Source organism: Haliaeetus leucocephalus, unplaced genomic scaffold (assembly GCF_000737465.1).
Source record: "Haliaeetus leucocephalus isolate CR32 unplaced genomic scaffold, Haliaeetus_leucocephalus-4.0 Scaffold339, whole genome shotgun sequence".
In the NCBI taxonomy this organism is placed as follows: Eukaryota; Metazoa; Chordata; class Aves; order Accipitriformes; family Accipitridae; genus Haliaeetus; species Haliaeetus leucocephalus.
Window position 1 is genome coordinate 183,698 of NW_010972775.1, and position 15,641 is coordinate 199,338.

General features: G+C 45.4%; 1 protein-coding gene across 1 annotated transcript in view; it reads left to right on the forward strand.

Moving 5' to 3' along the window:
* Positions 1–403: 403 nt before the first annotated feature.
* ZNF592 (zinc finger protein 592) overlaps positions 404–15,641 on the forward strand; it is a 38,173-nt gene continuing 22,935 nt past the window's right edge. The window contains exons 1-2 of the mRNA XM_010571525.1: positions 404–512; positions 3,556–5,879. Coding sequence (XP_010569827.1) covers positions 3,564–5,879 — 2,316 coding nt within the window. The 5' untranslated portion in view covers positions 404–512; positions 3,556–3,563. The remainder of the gene's footprint in view (positions 513–3,555; positions 5,880–15,641) is intronic.

Genomic DNA, 15,641 nt, shown 5'->3' on the forward strand with positions numbered 1-15,641 from the left:
AAAACAGCGGGTCCTGTCCTGCCGTTCGAAGTCTCCGGTTCAATCCTCCTCTACGAGCTGCGATTTCCCCGTTCCCGTCCCCTCCCCACCATCCTGACAGTCCCTGGGCGGGTGCTTCCCTCGGCCGCCTCGCCCGCTGCCAGTTGGCGTGCGCTCCCCGCACTTCCTCGCCGCTGCTCCTGACATCCCTGCCTTCCCAAAGCATTCCCCTGGCAGGCAATCCCTGTCCACCTCCCTCCTGCACACCCTTGCCCCGGGAAGCCCCTGCCTCTTCTGGACCCCTGAGAGCAGCCCTTGGCAGATGTTTTGCCTCGTACCTCACTGTTGTTTTGCAGATTCATCAATATTTATTACTATTATTTAACCTTGGTGTAATTGCGTTTTCACGCTTTCCTATTAGGTGGCAATCTTGAACCTCCTCCTTGAACAGCATGGTACACGCTGGTTTGAAAGCTGCAGAGGAGCTACTGCAGATCTCCAGAAGTCCCCAGCAATAGCACCGCTACCAAAAGGTTTGTATGGTGCACGTGTGGGATGCTGGTCCTGCAGTGCCTCTGCCTGAGTGCAGAGTTTTGAAGCTTGGCCACAGCAGAAGGCCCTGGGGTTTCACATACTGCCTCGAGCGAGTTCACAGGGATTTTTTGGATGGCTTGGAGGCTTCTAAGTTCCCTGCCTCCTGGAGAAACGTGCTATAGTGAGGTTGGTTTTGCACACTGAAATACATGCATCCTACTCCGTAAGCCCTTCTTCTTTGCTCGTTTTATTCACCTGTTCTATTGCTATGCAAATCTCAACGTCCATGTTTTCCTAGGCAAGCAGAGAGAGAGAGAAAATTGGATTCCGAGCTTGGGTTCTAAGGCAAGTCCTTTGCACAAGAAAGATGGAGGTCTTTATTTTCAGCTTTCCTCACAAGCTAGTTTGCAGGAGGCTTTGACATAATTTCTTTTAATATACTTTTTCTGTTTGTTATCTGAGAACAGAAATAAATGGTGTTTAGTCAAAACTTTAAATTCGTGTTATTTAAAAATCACTTCTGTCGGCAAGATACTTACTTGGTCTTCTTTAGAATCTGGGTCCAATTTTGCTTTATTTTGGCAAATTGTAGCTTCATATACAACAAGTTTAAGATGCAGTTTTGTGGAGACTCTTGCTCTCCTAATAGCAAAGAGCATAAACTAGTCTTTTATAGGACTCAAAGATGTACACGAAAGCTTCTGAAAATGCAAGGTTTCTTCCAAGAAAAGCATATTTTGTAATGCTGCAGATACCTCAGATTTATTTTGTCTTGTATTTTAAAACACTGCCGCGTCCGAAGATGTGGATGGGTGTTTGAGAGTGAGAATGGAAAAGTCAAGAGTGATTGGCAAGCTCATTTTTCTCTATATAAAACTTGAGCGTTCCAGGTTATGGATGAAATGCCTTCCTTGCAGAAGGATTTGTGTGCCAGAAATTTTGGGAGCTGAGTGGTGCCTAGCTCTCTCCCAGCTGGCACAAGTTTTCCCACTCAAAGGAACGGGAAGTTTTGGGTCCACACTCTTTGCCAACTGCAGTAATCTGTGATGTTTCAAAAGTCCTTATCAAGTGCAGGTTGTGTGAAGCGTACGGATAATCTTCTGGGCTTCCAGGGACTTGATGCACAGCTGCCCTACCTTGCTGAGGGATGTGATTGTAAATTATTGCACAGCCCTCTGTGGACATTCAGATTTGTGGTTTAATTTAAGAATGAGAACAAGTTTAAGCTAAACCACAGCAAGCCACTCTTAAGCCAAGTAGATCTCCATGGAGTGTTTTGCAGTAGATTAACCAAAGCAACACCTCCGGGGCTTTTCTGCAGGCATGGCTGAACTAAAGCGTAAAGACCAGTATGTCCTCTTGTTCCACGCTGAAGTGATTTCTCCTGGCCCAGCTCTGTAAATTGTTCCCCGTACTAGCAGTCTGGCAGGAAGGGTTGCGCTTTGTTTGGTTTTAATGTGATGCCTGACAAACTTTTAAACCCAATTGTAAATAATGAAAGCAGCCTTAAATCAGTGGCCTTTTGGGAAGGTATCAGATGGCTCCTTTCTCTTGCTCCGCCTTGTCGCAGGGTCCTCCTCTCTGCCTGCACCTCTGCTCCCAGCTTTTCCCGCTTCTCCTGGACTCTTGCCACCCCCTCCGTCTCCCTCGCTTGCCACTGGCTTTGGCAGCACTGATGCAGCCCAAGTCAAGTGAGCGTGGCAGGACTTACCTTGCCTGTGGATGCTCCTTGCCAAGTAGGAACTGGTGCTCTGCTAGTTCAGTTGATGCTCTTTGGGGTTTTTTCCCTCCCCTGCACACAGCATACATCAGTTCATGTAAATTTGGGGTTTAAATGGAACATGTATTAAAAGAATGGCTTATTAAATGTTTGGGAAGTCTATATGTTGCACCAACTTGAAAATACCAGTATCCCTGACAGTAGTGAACACAAATGTTCAAGTAATTCTGTGCTGTCGGTTTTCGTTATGCATCTCATCAGAGCTTGATTGTTGCTGTTGTAGGTCTCTGTGGCGAGCGTCTGAGTCCCCACTTCCCTTCTGGAGGGCTTATAAAGAGAGAGCTGTCTGGGAACACCATTTCTTGTTATGATTTGGATACAATCCTTTATTCTGTCTTTGGGCAGTTTTGCCTCGCATCATTACCTAATTAAGGATTGTCCCTGTTTCAAATAAACCTTGCTTGGTTTACTGTGCTTTGAGCTGCTGTTTTGAAATATTTACTGAAGACTTCTATTATCTAAATTGCTCTGGGTAGGGAGTCATCTCACTTTTCAGGTCTATTTCTCTTGGGCCACCTGTTTGCTCCTGCCTTTTTTCCTTGAAGGAGGACTGAATTCTTCAGGCGTGACAATCTGTTGAGAAATCGGCAGTGATTGTTGCCTATTAGCTCTAAAAAACCCCCAACCAAAAAAAAAAAAAAAAGAAACTCTGTACTAATGTACTTCTGAATATTTTCTGTTGAGGCTCATGACAACGGTTGTTTTTGGAGTAGTGATGCATCTGACAGGTTGAAAAGATGTGCCCTGCATGAGCTTGGTGTCATTTAAAAGGTCATGTTTTAATCAGCTCTGTTCTCGGGGACCCTGGGAGGAGGGGTTGCTGTCTCCTACCACGTTGCTTGAAGCACCAGGAACAGCTCTGCCCACAACCCAGAGAGGGCGGGTTGTGTTGCATGACAGGAGTGAACAGCTCCTGTCACTTGTCACCTGCCCCTGCCAGCTTGAGCAGGGTGGGACCTGAGCTTTTGCTGACCCTCCAGGTGCAGCTAGGGCAGGAGAGGTTCCTTCCCCGTGATGCCCTGCAAAACGGCACTGTTGTGTGCTGGGCTAATATCTATGTGTATAAATAGTCAATCTTGGGATAGTTAAAATGGAATCTGATGTGTCTGCCGCAGATGTTTCTAGCCTTTGTACCGTGCTGCGTTAGCATTTTGGCCAGTTGTGGGTTTCGTCACATAAGATGTTTATGCAAATGAGTCTTACAAAGTTTGTCCTTGGGGGAAATGTACCTGACAAAGTATTTTTTTTGCTCTTAATTGTAGCTTTCATCATGGGGGACATGAAAACCCCAGACTTTGATGACCTCTTGGCTGCTTTTGACATCCCCGATCCGACTAGCCTTGATGCCAAGGAGACCATCCCATCAACTGGGGAGGAGAATGAGAATCATCTGAAGTCGTCAGGAATCTGCATAGATGAGAATGTGTCCTTATCCCATTCTTTGCCTCCCTCTGATGCTCCAGTTGTGAGTGTGATAGTGAAGAACACGAGTCGCCAGGAGTCCTTTGAAGCAGAAAAGGAGGGCAATCACCTTGGGACTGGTCTGCTACACAATGGGTTTCGTGGGTCCGATCTGCCATCAGAGGCTCACGCTTTAGTGCATAATTATGGCAAGTTTGAGTCAACTTTTATTAATGGCGACAGCTCAAGAAGTTACTCTGATAAACTGGACCAGTCCAAGTCAGAGCCTTTGCCAACATTTAGTCAGTTTAGCCCAATTTCCAGCCCTGAACCAGAGGACACATTCAAAGAGAACAGTATTGGTGATAAACCCAAACATGCCCAAACTCCGTATTTTCCACCACCTTCAATGTATATACCAACCGGAGCTTCAGTACTAGATCATCTTAGGAAGGTACCAGAGCCCGAATTAAGCATGTTTGATCAATACTGTAAAAAGGAACAAAAGATGGAAATCCACTGCCAGCCGGAGAATAGGCTGGAAATGAGCAGGAGAGAACAAGACAAAGCAGCGGAGAGGTTTGTGGGGTCAAGCAAGGACTTGGTAGATACCAGTAGCTTTCTTGGAGAAGGCTTGGTGTTTGGAGACCTCCCTCACAATAATTTAGGAGAAAGTAAGGGGTCTGTGCCCGAGCTGAACGTGTCTTCGTCGGTACCACCTCGCCAGAGGTTAAAGCCAACTCATTCAAAGTTGTCATCCTGCGTGGCGGCATTAGTAGCTCTTCAGGCCAAAAAGGTTGCATGTATTCCAAAAGGCGATCAGCCAAATCTTACCAAGGAACCTGGTCCTTTTAAAGATGGGACGAAGGGAAGTCCAAAAATGCCTAAGTCGCCAAAGAGTCCTCGAAGCCCCTTAGAGGTGGTAAGGAAGGCCAGCAAGCAGCCCGAGAGTCCTCGAAGCGTGTGCAGCGACAGCAGTGGAAAAGGCTCCCCTTCCATGGCAGCTGGCTCTCCGCCAGCTATTCCCAAAGTTAGAATAAAGACTATCAAGACATCCTCTGGTGAAATTAAAAGAACTGTAACTAGAATTTTGCCAGAAAATGATGAGTTGGGCAAATCTTCAGAAGAGTCGCCTGTGGAAACCTCATCTGCTGAAGAGTTTATCAAATCTTTCCCATCACCTGACACTAGCGCAGTTACAGAAAGCGAGGCTAGCAAGAATTCAACCAAAAATGGGACTGCTGTGGCTATCCAGCTGTCAAACGTAACGAGTCCTTACGCAGATGGTATGAAAACAGATATTGCTGCAAACAGCACGTGTGCCGTGTCCTTATCTCCACTGCCAAACTGCGGTGGCGGTGCCATAAAAGTAGGTGTTAAGAGGCAGCAGCAGGGTACTGTGATGCAGCCGTCCAACGTGACCACCTCCAGCCTTCTTCCCAAAGCCGTGCATTTGGCAAATCTCAACTTAGTCCCGCATAGCGTTGCTGCTTCTGTTACGGCAAAGTCATCCGCACAGAGGCGAAATCAGCCTCAAGTGACACAGATGTCTGTGCCGCTGGTGCACCAAGTCAAGAAAGCTGCTCCTGTCATTGTGGAGGCGTTTAATAAAGTACTACACAGTGCCAATCCAGTGCCAATATATACTCCAAACCTTAGCCCTCCGCCTGACACCAGTATTAATTTACCTGCCTCTGGGTATTGTTGCCTGGAATGTGGGGACTCGTTTGCCTTAGAGAAAAGCCTGACTCAACACTATAGTAGACGAAGCGTTCATATTGAAGTCATGTGCACTCAGTGTTCAACTATGCTACTTTTTTTTAATAAGTGTAGCTTGCTTAAACATGCAAGAGATCATAAGAGCAAAGGATTTATCATGCAGTGTTCTCAGCTGCTAATGAAACCAATTTCCTTAGACCAAATGTTTTCACCTTCCTCTCCAAGCTCTTCAGCCTCTCTGGCTCCTCAGACTTTGCACTCGCCCTCTCCTTCGCGTAAGCCTAGTGGTGCTTCAGGAGGTGGGGTAGGAATTTCTGCTAACACTCAGCCAGCCTTGCCTCTCTATACGGACCCATTGAGACTAATCCGTCATGGACTTAAGTGTTTAGAGTGTAACAAGCAGGCACAGGATTACGTTGCTTTAGCGGCTCATTACCAGAGAACCTCAGAAGATAATGAGAGACTGGTAAGTCATCATTTTAATGTTATTAGTTAAATCTCTCAGAGTTTAGAGATTGTCCTCTAGGGGGAAAAAATAGGCATCGTAGTGGTAAATGAGTTGCTTTGCCTAAAAAAGTGCTTGTGGGGAGGATTTGGGATATGCATGAGCCCGGATGTGTGCATGTGAAGAGACGTTTAGTGTTGCTTGCTTGCCCTCTTCTTACCCTTTGCCAGCAAAAAGAGGGTAGTAAGGAGACTGTGGAGATCTTTGAGCATCAAAGGAAGGTGTTGGAGATCAAAGATCGCTTGGATGAGGCGTGCAAGAGTGCTGTAGGGGAGGACCAGCAGAGTGTTACCTGAAACGGGTTTTTGTGCTCTAAGCATGGCTAAAGGAGATCTGACACAACTTAATTTTAACTTTCCTAGAACTTGTGCCAGAATCTTCCATGTAACACTCTGAACATTGGGTGCTGTTTTTACTGTTAGCATGGTAAAGTGTATATTGGGACAGGAGTGGCTGAGAGGTGAGCAGTGCGGTATGTGGGGTGGAAGGCTACTTTTCGCTATTTTTGCCCTTTGTGTGGGAGAGGGACAAGTCCGTACCATGTTTCCATAGGAGGGCTCAAGAGCCTTGTTAGTGGCTTCCTGCCTTGCTCCAGTGCTGCCCTGCTCGGGTCTCGCCGCCCTCGCGGACCTCCCTTGTAGGTGCTGATGGGGGTAGTCTGAATCCCCTTTGAAACTCCAGCTTAGATTTCTATTGATTAAGAGGAGGCGATGCTCTTCATTGTGTACAAAGAACGTACACTTTGTTTATGCTTTTTATTTTGGAAGATATGGTCAATCCTGTTTCAGTATAAACCAGCCTGAAGTTGAGCAGGAGGAGGAATCTTTTCTCCTTATCTCTTTAGATGAGGTGAAAGCTTTCCGTGTCGGTCTGGCTGCCAGCACAGTTGGCAGGCTCCCAGTGCAGTCTCCTCCACAAGCTCCATCACGAAGGACTCTATGCCAACACGAGACATTTGGGGAGATGACCGCCAGTCTCTGCCATAGCTGTCATAGTACCTGCGTGCTCCAGAGCCTCCCTTTGCTTGTTAAATGGCTTGCAGGAGTATTGAGGTCGCTGTGATCCTGTTTAGGTGCTTTGTTATCTTTCTCTTAAATTCATCACCAGAAAAAAAAAAAAAAGAGATTATGGCTGAGTGTTTTTTATGTCATGAAAAATGGTGAGGCCAGAAGGGATTAGCGTGGCCACATAATCAGTTTTTTTTCCCGAGACGGACCAATGAGCACTGCGCTTTGTCAACACCATAACTTATTTTTCAACTGTAATGCATTTTTAGGAAATGTCAGCAGTCTGGAATTAAAACCTTCAGGTGAAGGGATACAGTGAGTGCTCCAAAGCAAACTAAAATGTTAATCTGTGGCATTAAAAATGTATTTCCTATTTTTGTTGTGGGATTATCAATTCAAGAGTTCCTTAAAGAGAGAAGGAATGTCTGATAGTAAGTATTTTTAGCTTGTAATCAAGTAATTTGTTCTGTAACTTAACCAAGAAAAGAGTTTAAGCTTCATGCTTCAAGTTAGGTCTGCTAGATGTGAGATCATTTTTGTAGTGTTTTTCTGAATAGAAATGTTGAAAAACTGGAAAAAGAGGTGACGTCGGAGCTTGTAAAACTATCTCCTCCCTGTTTGATCTTCCCATGCTTATACTCAACGGGATGCATGCATTGCTTTGGGAATCCTTTTCCACTGTATCTGCTGTCCTCCAGACTGCCTGGTGGTGCTCCATGCTGTTCCCAGAACATCTGTTTCAGCAAAGCTATTACATTTCTAAAGGAAATAAGAGTTTGTGCCCATATGCCTGTAATTGTGTGCCTCCAGATTTAGCAGTAGCTAATGGAAACCATCCCTCTGCCTTCTAGCAGTACCCAGGGTATTTGGTGTCACTGCGCTGAGAGGTAAAAGGATGGGTGAAATTTGGTGGTCTCATAGGGGTCCCTGCAGTAGATGGGTACCATGCTCAGCTTCTCTGAGCGGTCCAGGGGAGGTGTGGAGTGCCTTGACATCATGTGTCTCACTTGGGTAGCACACTGCATAGCACCCATCAGTAACAAGGCATGAGAAGCTGAAGATTTTGCATATCAGGGGTGTTAATGAACATAAGCGAGTCTGGTATTAAACGTGGTGTGAGAAGGACTTAGGTAAGGCTGTTGGAGTATGCATTGTAAGCTCCTGAAATAGGAAAACATGAACTGGCCAAACCCATTCTGAGAAGATGCTGTGGATATCCCCTACTCTGCATTAATGAAGGTAATTTCTTGGGTTGCTCTTTTTATTTTGGTCAGAAAAAAAGAGGAATGTTGGTAGGAGCTGGAGATGATCAAGTGACTGATTTCACAAACACTTTCTTAGGTGGTAGAAGCAGTTGAAAACTCTGGTTTCCATCTCCAGAGTTGTGCAAGGACACTTGTTTCTTGGGGCAGTAGTAGAAATTGTGTTGCTGAGGAAGGCAGCAATGCAACACCTGTATTCAACATAACAAATCTTTTAGTGCCCCCAGTAGTGGATCAAAACCACTATGTCCACTTGGCAGAAAGTGTTGATTTTTATACTGGTACTTCTAATTAAAAAAAAAAAAAAGGTACATGACTGGTAGTAGTGTACCTGTGCTTGATCCAGAGCATGCTGCTGTTGCAGGAAAATCTGCCAGAATGCAGAGGTGGTGTTAACAGTTGTGGGCAAGCTGAGACATGAACCACATCCCCAGATCTCAAGAGACTTAATTATCATAATTTTGTGCATTTGAGCAAAAAACAGTGTGTATTTCTTTCTTCATACCTGATGCTTTTCTCACTGTATTGAAATGTTGGTTTAGAAACAACTGTATGGGGTTGGGGGGAGAGATTTCATAATTGCTTAAACCTGACAAAAAATTGCGCTCTAGTATTTTGGATTTTTTTTTTTTTTTAATTTTTTAATTTCTTACTCAATCCCAGAATTCAGACACAAACTCTTTGCCATGCCTCCTTGAGAAAGTATGGAGTGTCTTGATATTTTCTTTGTAAAGTTATGGCCTGACTTATGCCTTTTAAAGAGCTTCAGGAAGTAGCAGGGCAGGTCCCCACAGTATTAAGGCTAAAGCTGTGACTGTTCAGATGCCTGGTACCAGATTGTCTCAAAAAAGAGGATTCTTGGGAAGGATAGATGGATGTATGAGGGAAAGAGCATCTTTGGCTGAAGACGAAGGGTAAAAGTGATGTGTCTGCAGCACCTGGATTTGTAGTAGAAGATGGAGACCCCTGACCTGTTGAAAATAAGCTAGGTGGATTTTTGATTGATGTTCTTAGAAGCTCTTCTGTTAAATGACACCAAATGTGGATTATTAACCATGACGTGCACATCTAATATGACCGTAACTTGAGAAACCGAGCAGACTTTGAAGTGCTCAGTTATAGTGCTTTTAACTCAAAAACCTTTTTAGGCCTGATATGGAATGGATATGTCACCTTGTTAAGAAGGAAGGGTTGAACCAACAGGGTTGATGAAGGAAAGAATTAGCAGGAAAAAGACTTATATTTCAGTATGATGTTTCCAGTTATCCAGAAGCTGAAGGGCGAGCAAGCTGCGGTAAGAGGCAGGAATGATTGGATTGGAGAGGGGGAACAGCCTAAGCTGGCTCTGCTCCAGGAGAAAACTTATCCTGTGTTGATACTTAAGACTTCTTACTTTAATTGGAATTTCTTACCATGACTTTGTGAATTACTTTGACATCTTCTTGTTTCCCGTAGCTGTTTAAAAGGTGATTGTGGGGTTTTCTGTTTGTTCCAGTTAGTGGCTTGGGAAATACTTGGTCTTATATTTCTGAATGGCCTTGGATAAAGCCTGTATTAATAGGACAGATAATGGGTAAATGACTTTCCAATGTGTGGCCAAAATGAGAATGACATGGCTGGGTCATAGTTGTTTTGGAGGAAGGAAGAAAGATATGGATGTGGTCTGGACAGCAGGGAAAGGAGGAGATTTGGAGCAAGTGAGAGGAAGAGGTGGGGGGGGTGACAATGCTGTGGCTGAGAAAGTGGAGTGGAAAGACCTTTAGAAAAATGATTGAGAGCTTGACCTTAATATTACATTTTACACTTGTGGTGGCTACATGATTGCAGTTGTTCAAAGTACAGCAGGGAAATCCTACCTGGCTTATTTTTATATAGAATATGCATAAGATGAAGGCAGTTCATGTCAGCTAAATACCACAGTGGGATCTCTGTGGCTTACAGTGAGGATACAGGCTTTGCAAATTGTGAGCTAATCCACTTCAGAAATACAAAGAACTGGATTTACTGGATGTATGTTTTGAGTGGATCGTCTTAACGGATCACAGTTACTTTGCCTTTTTTTTGGAGACTAGTGAGGCTAATTTTGCAGTTTTTGCAAGCTTGTGAATCGAGTCACTTGATGGAATCTGCTTACTGCTTTTTGACCACAGAACTGCAAGAAGAAAGCAGTATGTGAATTTGAATATCTGGTAGGTTGGATTTTGTTCAAACTAGAAGCTGTGTTGCATGTAGGCGCTATGCTTGTCCAGATGTTCAAAAGGTGGTAGCAGATGTTTTGTGTAACTTCAGGTCTGTTTGGTCTGACTACAGGGGTGTTATGTTCTAAAGCAAGATTGGGGGGAGGGGGGGGATAATTAAATCAGAGGAGTTTATGCCAAATTAATCTGATATACATCATCTATAATTTATTTTTGGAGTAGAGAAATGAGTAGATCCTAATCCCCTTGATGTTCAATGAGATGGTTGTTAGAGTGCCATGTGGGGAATGGCTGTACTGAAGAAGTTGAATTATGAGGTTGGAGGAGAATCAGGTAAAAGGGAGGTAACTGCAACTGGGGACGGATTGCATGTAAGACCTCCCAAGGGATGGCTTTAGGATACCTCTGCAGTTAATGTTTGTATTATGGACCTTGGAGGATGAATGTGTAGATAAAATTTGCTGAACCAACAGAGTAAGAAATCATGGAAAATTGGGAATATTTTACAGAGGGACCTGGATGATCTTGAAGACCGAGTAGGAATGGGTTGAAGCAACTGAAAAGCAGGATGCCTGTGTTTGGTCATGAGAAGACTGAATGACCAAGATGACACAGTTATGCAGGGGGTTTATGTTAAGCTGCAGTACCAGTCAGGGTTGCGTTAATACTCCCTGTCACTGCTAGAAGTAACCTAGCTGGAGAAGAGTGTATTGTTTTGTTTATCAGGGATAAACTGGAATAAGTGAGGGAAGAACGACCAGAGAAATGGAAGGATGATCTCTTGAGGGAAAATTAAAAAACCTTTTTGAGTTTAGCTTGGCAAAGACCTGGTAAATTAGGGTGTAGACACAGTATTAAGGTGAGGGTTGTGGCACTTTTTTTTCCACCAGAAACTAAACCTGCAAAAAAGAAGCGCTTCTTGTACTTGCAGGGATTGCCCTGGGTAGTTCCTCAGCGTCAGACAGGTTTTTTTTGTAGCCTTTTCAGCGCTGGGCTCAAGTTACAGGAGATGAACGCAACCCATGCAGCTCCTTGGTGCCTTCATTTTAGATGTGCTTTTCCTTAAAGAGTGAGAGTGGATACAGAGGACACTGTATCTGGTGTGATGTTTATAGGAAAGAGCTTTTTAAATTTAGGGGCAACAATGATGCAAGAACAGACTGAAATAGATTTATACAGAAAATTACAGGACAGTCTGTAATCATCAGAGGAGTGAATTCTGGAAGAGGTTTGCAGCAGAAGTAATGAACAAAAGACACAAACTGGTTTTGAGACGAAGCTTGTTTGTTGTTTTGGCAAAGGCAGACCAGTGCACAATAACATGTGCAAGAATTCAAAGTACTTCCTGACCCTCTTGGGCATAATTGTCCATCTACTGGTAACCAGAGATGTTTCACACTTTTTTTCTGTGTGTGTCTTTTTTGACTTGACCACCCAAAATCCACCCAAAATCCACCGAGGTAGCTAGGAACTTGAATAAAGTACAAAATGTAAACTAAGGACCTCTGAATTTTCTTGCACCTTTCTACTTTTGTTCTCCCCTATTTTTCTTCTTCTGTCACTCTTTATTTGTCCAATAAGAATTTTTCAATGAGTCGTGACGTATCCTGTTTACACACCACCTACAGTGGAGTTATTTAAAAGCAATTTTATTGCTGCCTTTTCTTTTTCTTCTTCCTTCCCCCTCTTAAATCAATGCTTTATAATTTATTGGCTAAAACTTGCTAGAAGCTAGTAGGACCACATGTTGCACTGGTAATTTCCCAGCAGCAAAGTAGCAAGTAAGAAAGACAGCAGCCATATCTTTGCTATTTTTCTCTTCCTTCTCCCCTGCCACCCCCCCTGCATGTTCATGTTTTAATTTAGAAAACAAGGGGATTGAAAATCAACAAAAATTACCCTGGCCCCGTAAAGCACTGCTTTGTCCCTTTCCCAAACCAAGGGTGATTAATGCAGTCCTTAGGTACTAGCAAGGATGGATTTTGTTTTATATGGAAATTTTCCCTCTGGATTTTGTAGAAGCAAAGGGATGGAGGATGTTATGATGAAAGCATGTTGTGGGAATGGAGCTCCAGGCAGGGATCACTGGGACTGCAGACAAAGAGATGAGTGGCAGGATAGGAGTGAGAGCCTGCACCCTGAGGCCAAAATAGAGCATTGGGATGATGATGAGGAGAGGCTAGGGTGTGGCTCCATGGTCTGCTTAAATCAGTGTGTGATCCACTGCCACACAAGGCGACAATCCCACCCTCTCGTCCTTCCCCACCCACGCTTGCTCGCCTGGCCCCTGTGGTCCTACAGCCCCCTGAGACCAGCTTGGGGGAAGAAGAGAATGAGCATGGGTGCAAACTGGGGGCCAAGATGTGGCTGAGAGCAAGAAGGTGGGGTCAGTTGGAGGCAAAGGCAGAGTCTGTCTCAGGTAGGAGGGAAACTGAGGCTGGAAGCTGGTGTCTTCTGGCACCAAGAAGAAGGCTCCTGCTCCCCTCTTCTTCCATGTGGGTACCAATGATGCTGCCAAGGGCAGCCTGGAGGATATCAAAAGTGACTACAGAGCTCTGGGGGTGATGGGCAGGGCATACTGGCACCCGGAGTGACCTTGGCAGGCTGGAGAAATGGGCCAATGGGAACCTCAAAGTTTTAACAAGAAGTGCAGAGTTCTTCCATGCACCAATATATGCTGGGGGCCACCCTGCTGGAAAGCAGATTTGTAGAAAAGGCCCTGGGGGTCCTGGTAGATACCAAGCTGACCACAAGCCAGCAATATGCCCTTGCTGCAAGGAAGACCAATGGTGTCCAGGCTGCATTAGTGGGACCGTTGCCAGCAGGTCAAGGGAGGTGATCCTTCCCCTCTGCTCAGCACTGGTGAGGCCACGTCTTGAGAGCCATGTCCAGTTCTGGGCTCCTCAGTACAAGAGGGACATGGGGATACTGGAAAGAGTCTAGCAAAGGGCCACAAAGATGGTGAAGGAGCTGGAGCACCTCACATATGAGGAGAGGCTGGGAAAGCTGGGACTGTTCATCCTGGAGAAGAGAATGCTCAGGGGGATCTTACCAATGTGTATCAACACTTGATGGGTAGAGTAATGAAGATGGAGCCAGCCTCCTTCCAGTGGTGCCCCGTGCCAGGACCAAAGGCAATGGGCACAAGCTGAAACAAAGGAGGTTCTTTCTGAACATAAGGAAACACTTTTTCACTGTCAGGTTGACTGAGTGCTGGCACAGGTTGCCCGAGGAGGTTGCAGAGTCTCCATCCTTGGAGGTGTTCAAAAGCCATCTGGTCATGTTCCTGGGTAACTGGCTCTAGGTGGCCCTGCTTGAGCAGGGGGGTTGGGCCAGATGACCTCTGAAGGTCCCTTCCAACCTCAACCATTCTGTGACTGCCCCTTGGGTGGTAGGCACTCATTGGATTGGCATAAACCAGTGATGAAATCACAGGAAGCAAGAACCCACTGGTAATGGTGAGGCCTGAGAGGCTGTTGGAAGGGGTGAGTGGAGGAGTTTACTGTGTATCTTCCTTCAGGAGCAGGAGCTGAAATCTTTTAGTTGGGATTAGCAAATAAATGATTGGTCAAGTAAGAAGGGAATCGGTGAAAAAGCAAAGTGATTGGTGAAGATCATAGCAAAAATGGCATTTGAACAGCTATGATACTGTTTTCGATGGGATGCAAGGCACAAAGAAGTACAAGGTGAGAAGAAAGAGGCAGAGTTGGAAGGCTGCAAGATGGGCATCACCTGAAATCAGTGGTGCAGGGAAGAGCAGAGGGCTTTAATGTTGCCATCATGAGAAAGGAGAGGGGGCGTGCTGTGTAGTCTTATGGATTATGCTGGTGACTTGAAAGTGGGGATGTGAAAACTCGGTGTAATCCAGTAAGTGATCATTTTAGCATATGGGAGTTCAGATTTCAAGTCACAGTGCAGGAGGCAGAGCGGTTGGTTGGTGGGTTGACCTTGGCTGTGCACCAGGTGCCCACCTAGCCGCTCTATCACTCCCCCTTCTCAATAGGCCTAGGGGAGAAAATATGACAAAAAGCTTGTGGGTTGAGATAAGGACAGGGATATTACTTACCAATTACCATCACAGGCAAAATAGACTTGACTTGGGGAAATTAATTTAATTTATTGTCAATTAATTGTAGCAGAGTAGATAGTGAGAAATAAAAAGAAAGCTAACACCTTAAATACCTTCCCACCATCCCTCCCTTCTTCCCAGGCTCAACTTCACTCCTGACTCTTCTACCTCCTCACCACTGAGTGGTACAGGGGAATGGGGGTTGTGGTCAGTTTATAACACTTCATCTCTGCTGCTCCTTCCTCCTCAAATTCTTCCCCTGCTCCAGCGTGGGGTCCCTCCCGTGAGAGACAGTCCTTCACAAACTGCTCCAGCATGGGTCCTTTCTATGGGGTGCAGTCCTTCAGGAACAGACTGCTGCAGCGTGGGTCCCCCGTGGGGTCACAGGTCCTGCCAGGAGCCTGCTCCAGTGCAGGCTGTCCACGGGCTGCAGCTTCCTTCAGGGGACATCCACTGTGGACCTCCATGGGTTAGAGGGAGACAACCTGCGTCACCATGGTATTTGTGATGGTCTGCAGGGGAATCTCTGCTCTGGTGCCTGGAGCACCTCCTCCTTCTTCACCAGCCTTGGTGTCTGCAGGGCTGTTTTTCTTGCATCTTCTCACTCGTCTGTTGCAGCTGCTGCACAGCATTTTTTACCCTTTCTTAAATATGCTATCACAGAGGCGCTACCCTCATCACTGATGGGCTCGGCTTTGGCCAGCAACAGGTCCATCTTGGAGCTGGCTCTGTCTGACGTGGGGGCAGCTTCTGGTGTCTTCTCACAGAGGCCACCCCTGCAGACCGCTGCTACCAAAACCTTGCCACGTAAACCCAATACAGTGGGTCAGAAGAAAAGATGTGGAAACTGAAATTCTTGAAATTACAGCTGAGGTCATAAAGAGAAAAGAGCTACAGACTGACAAAATTCAGAATTAAGCTTATTTGATGCAACATTGTCTAAGATCTGTTATGCTAGTGGTTTTTTCCATTCCACTTTGTTCCCTAAAACTCAAGTTTCTAGGTCTACACTGACACTTTAACCAGGGATTTTTCCATGTACACAAAAATGTATTTTGTGTTTATTGAACAGCCTTTATTTCCAGGGAATAAGGTTTTAGTTGAATGCTTTATTTTATTGAGGCTTAAGCACCCTGGTGTCTTGAGGTGATTTGGGGGGGGGGGGGGGGGGGGGGGTGGACTTGTGG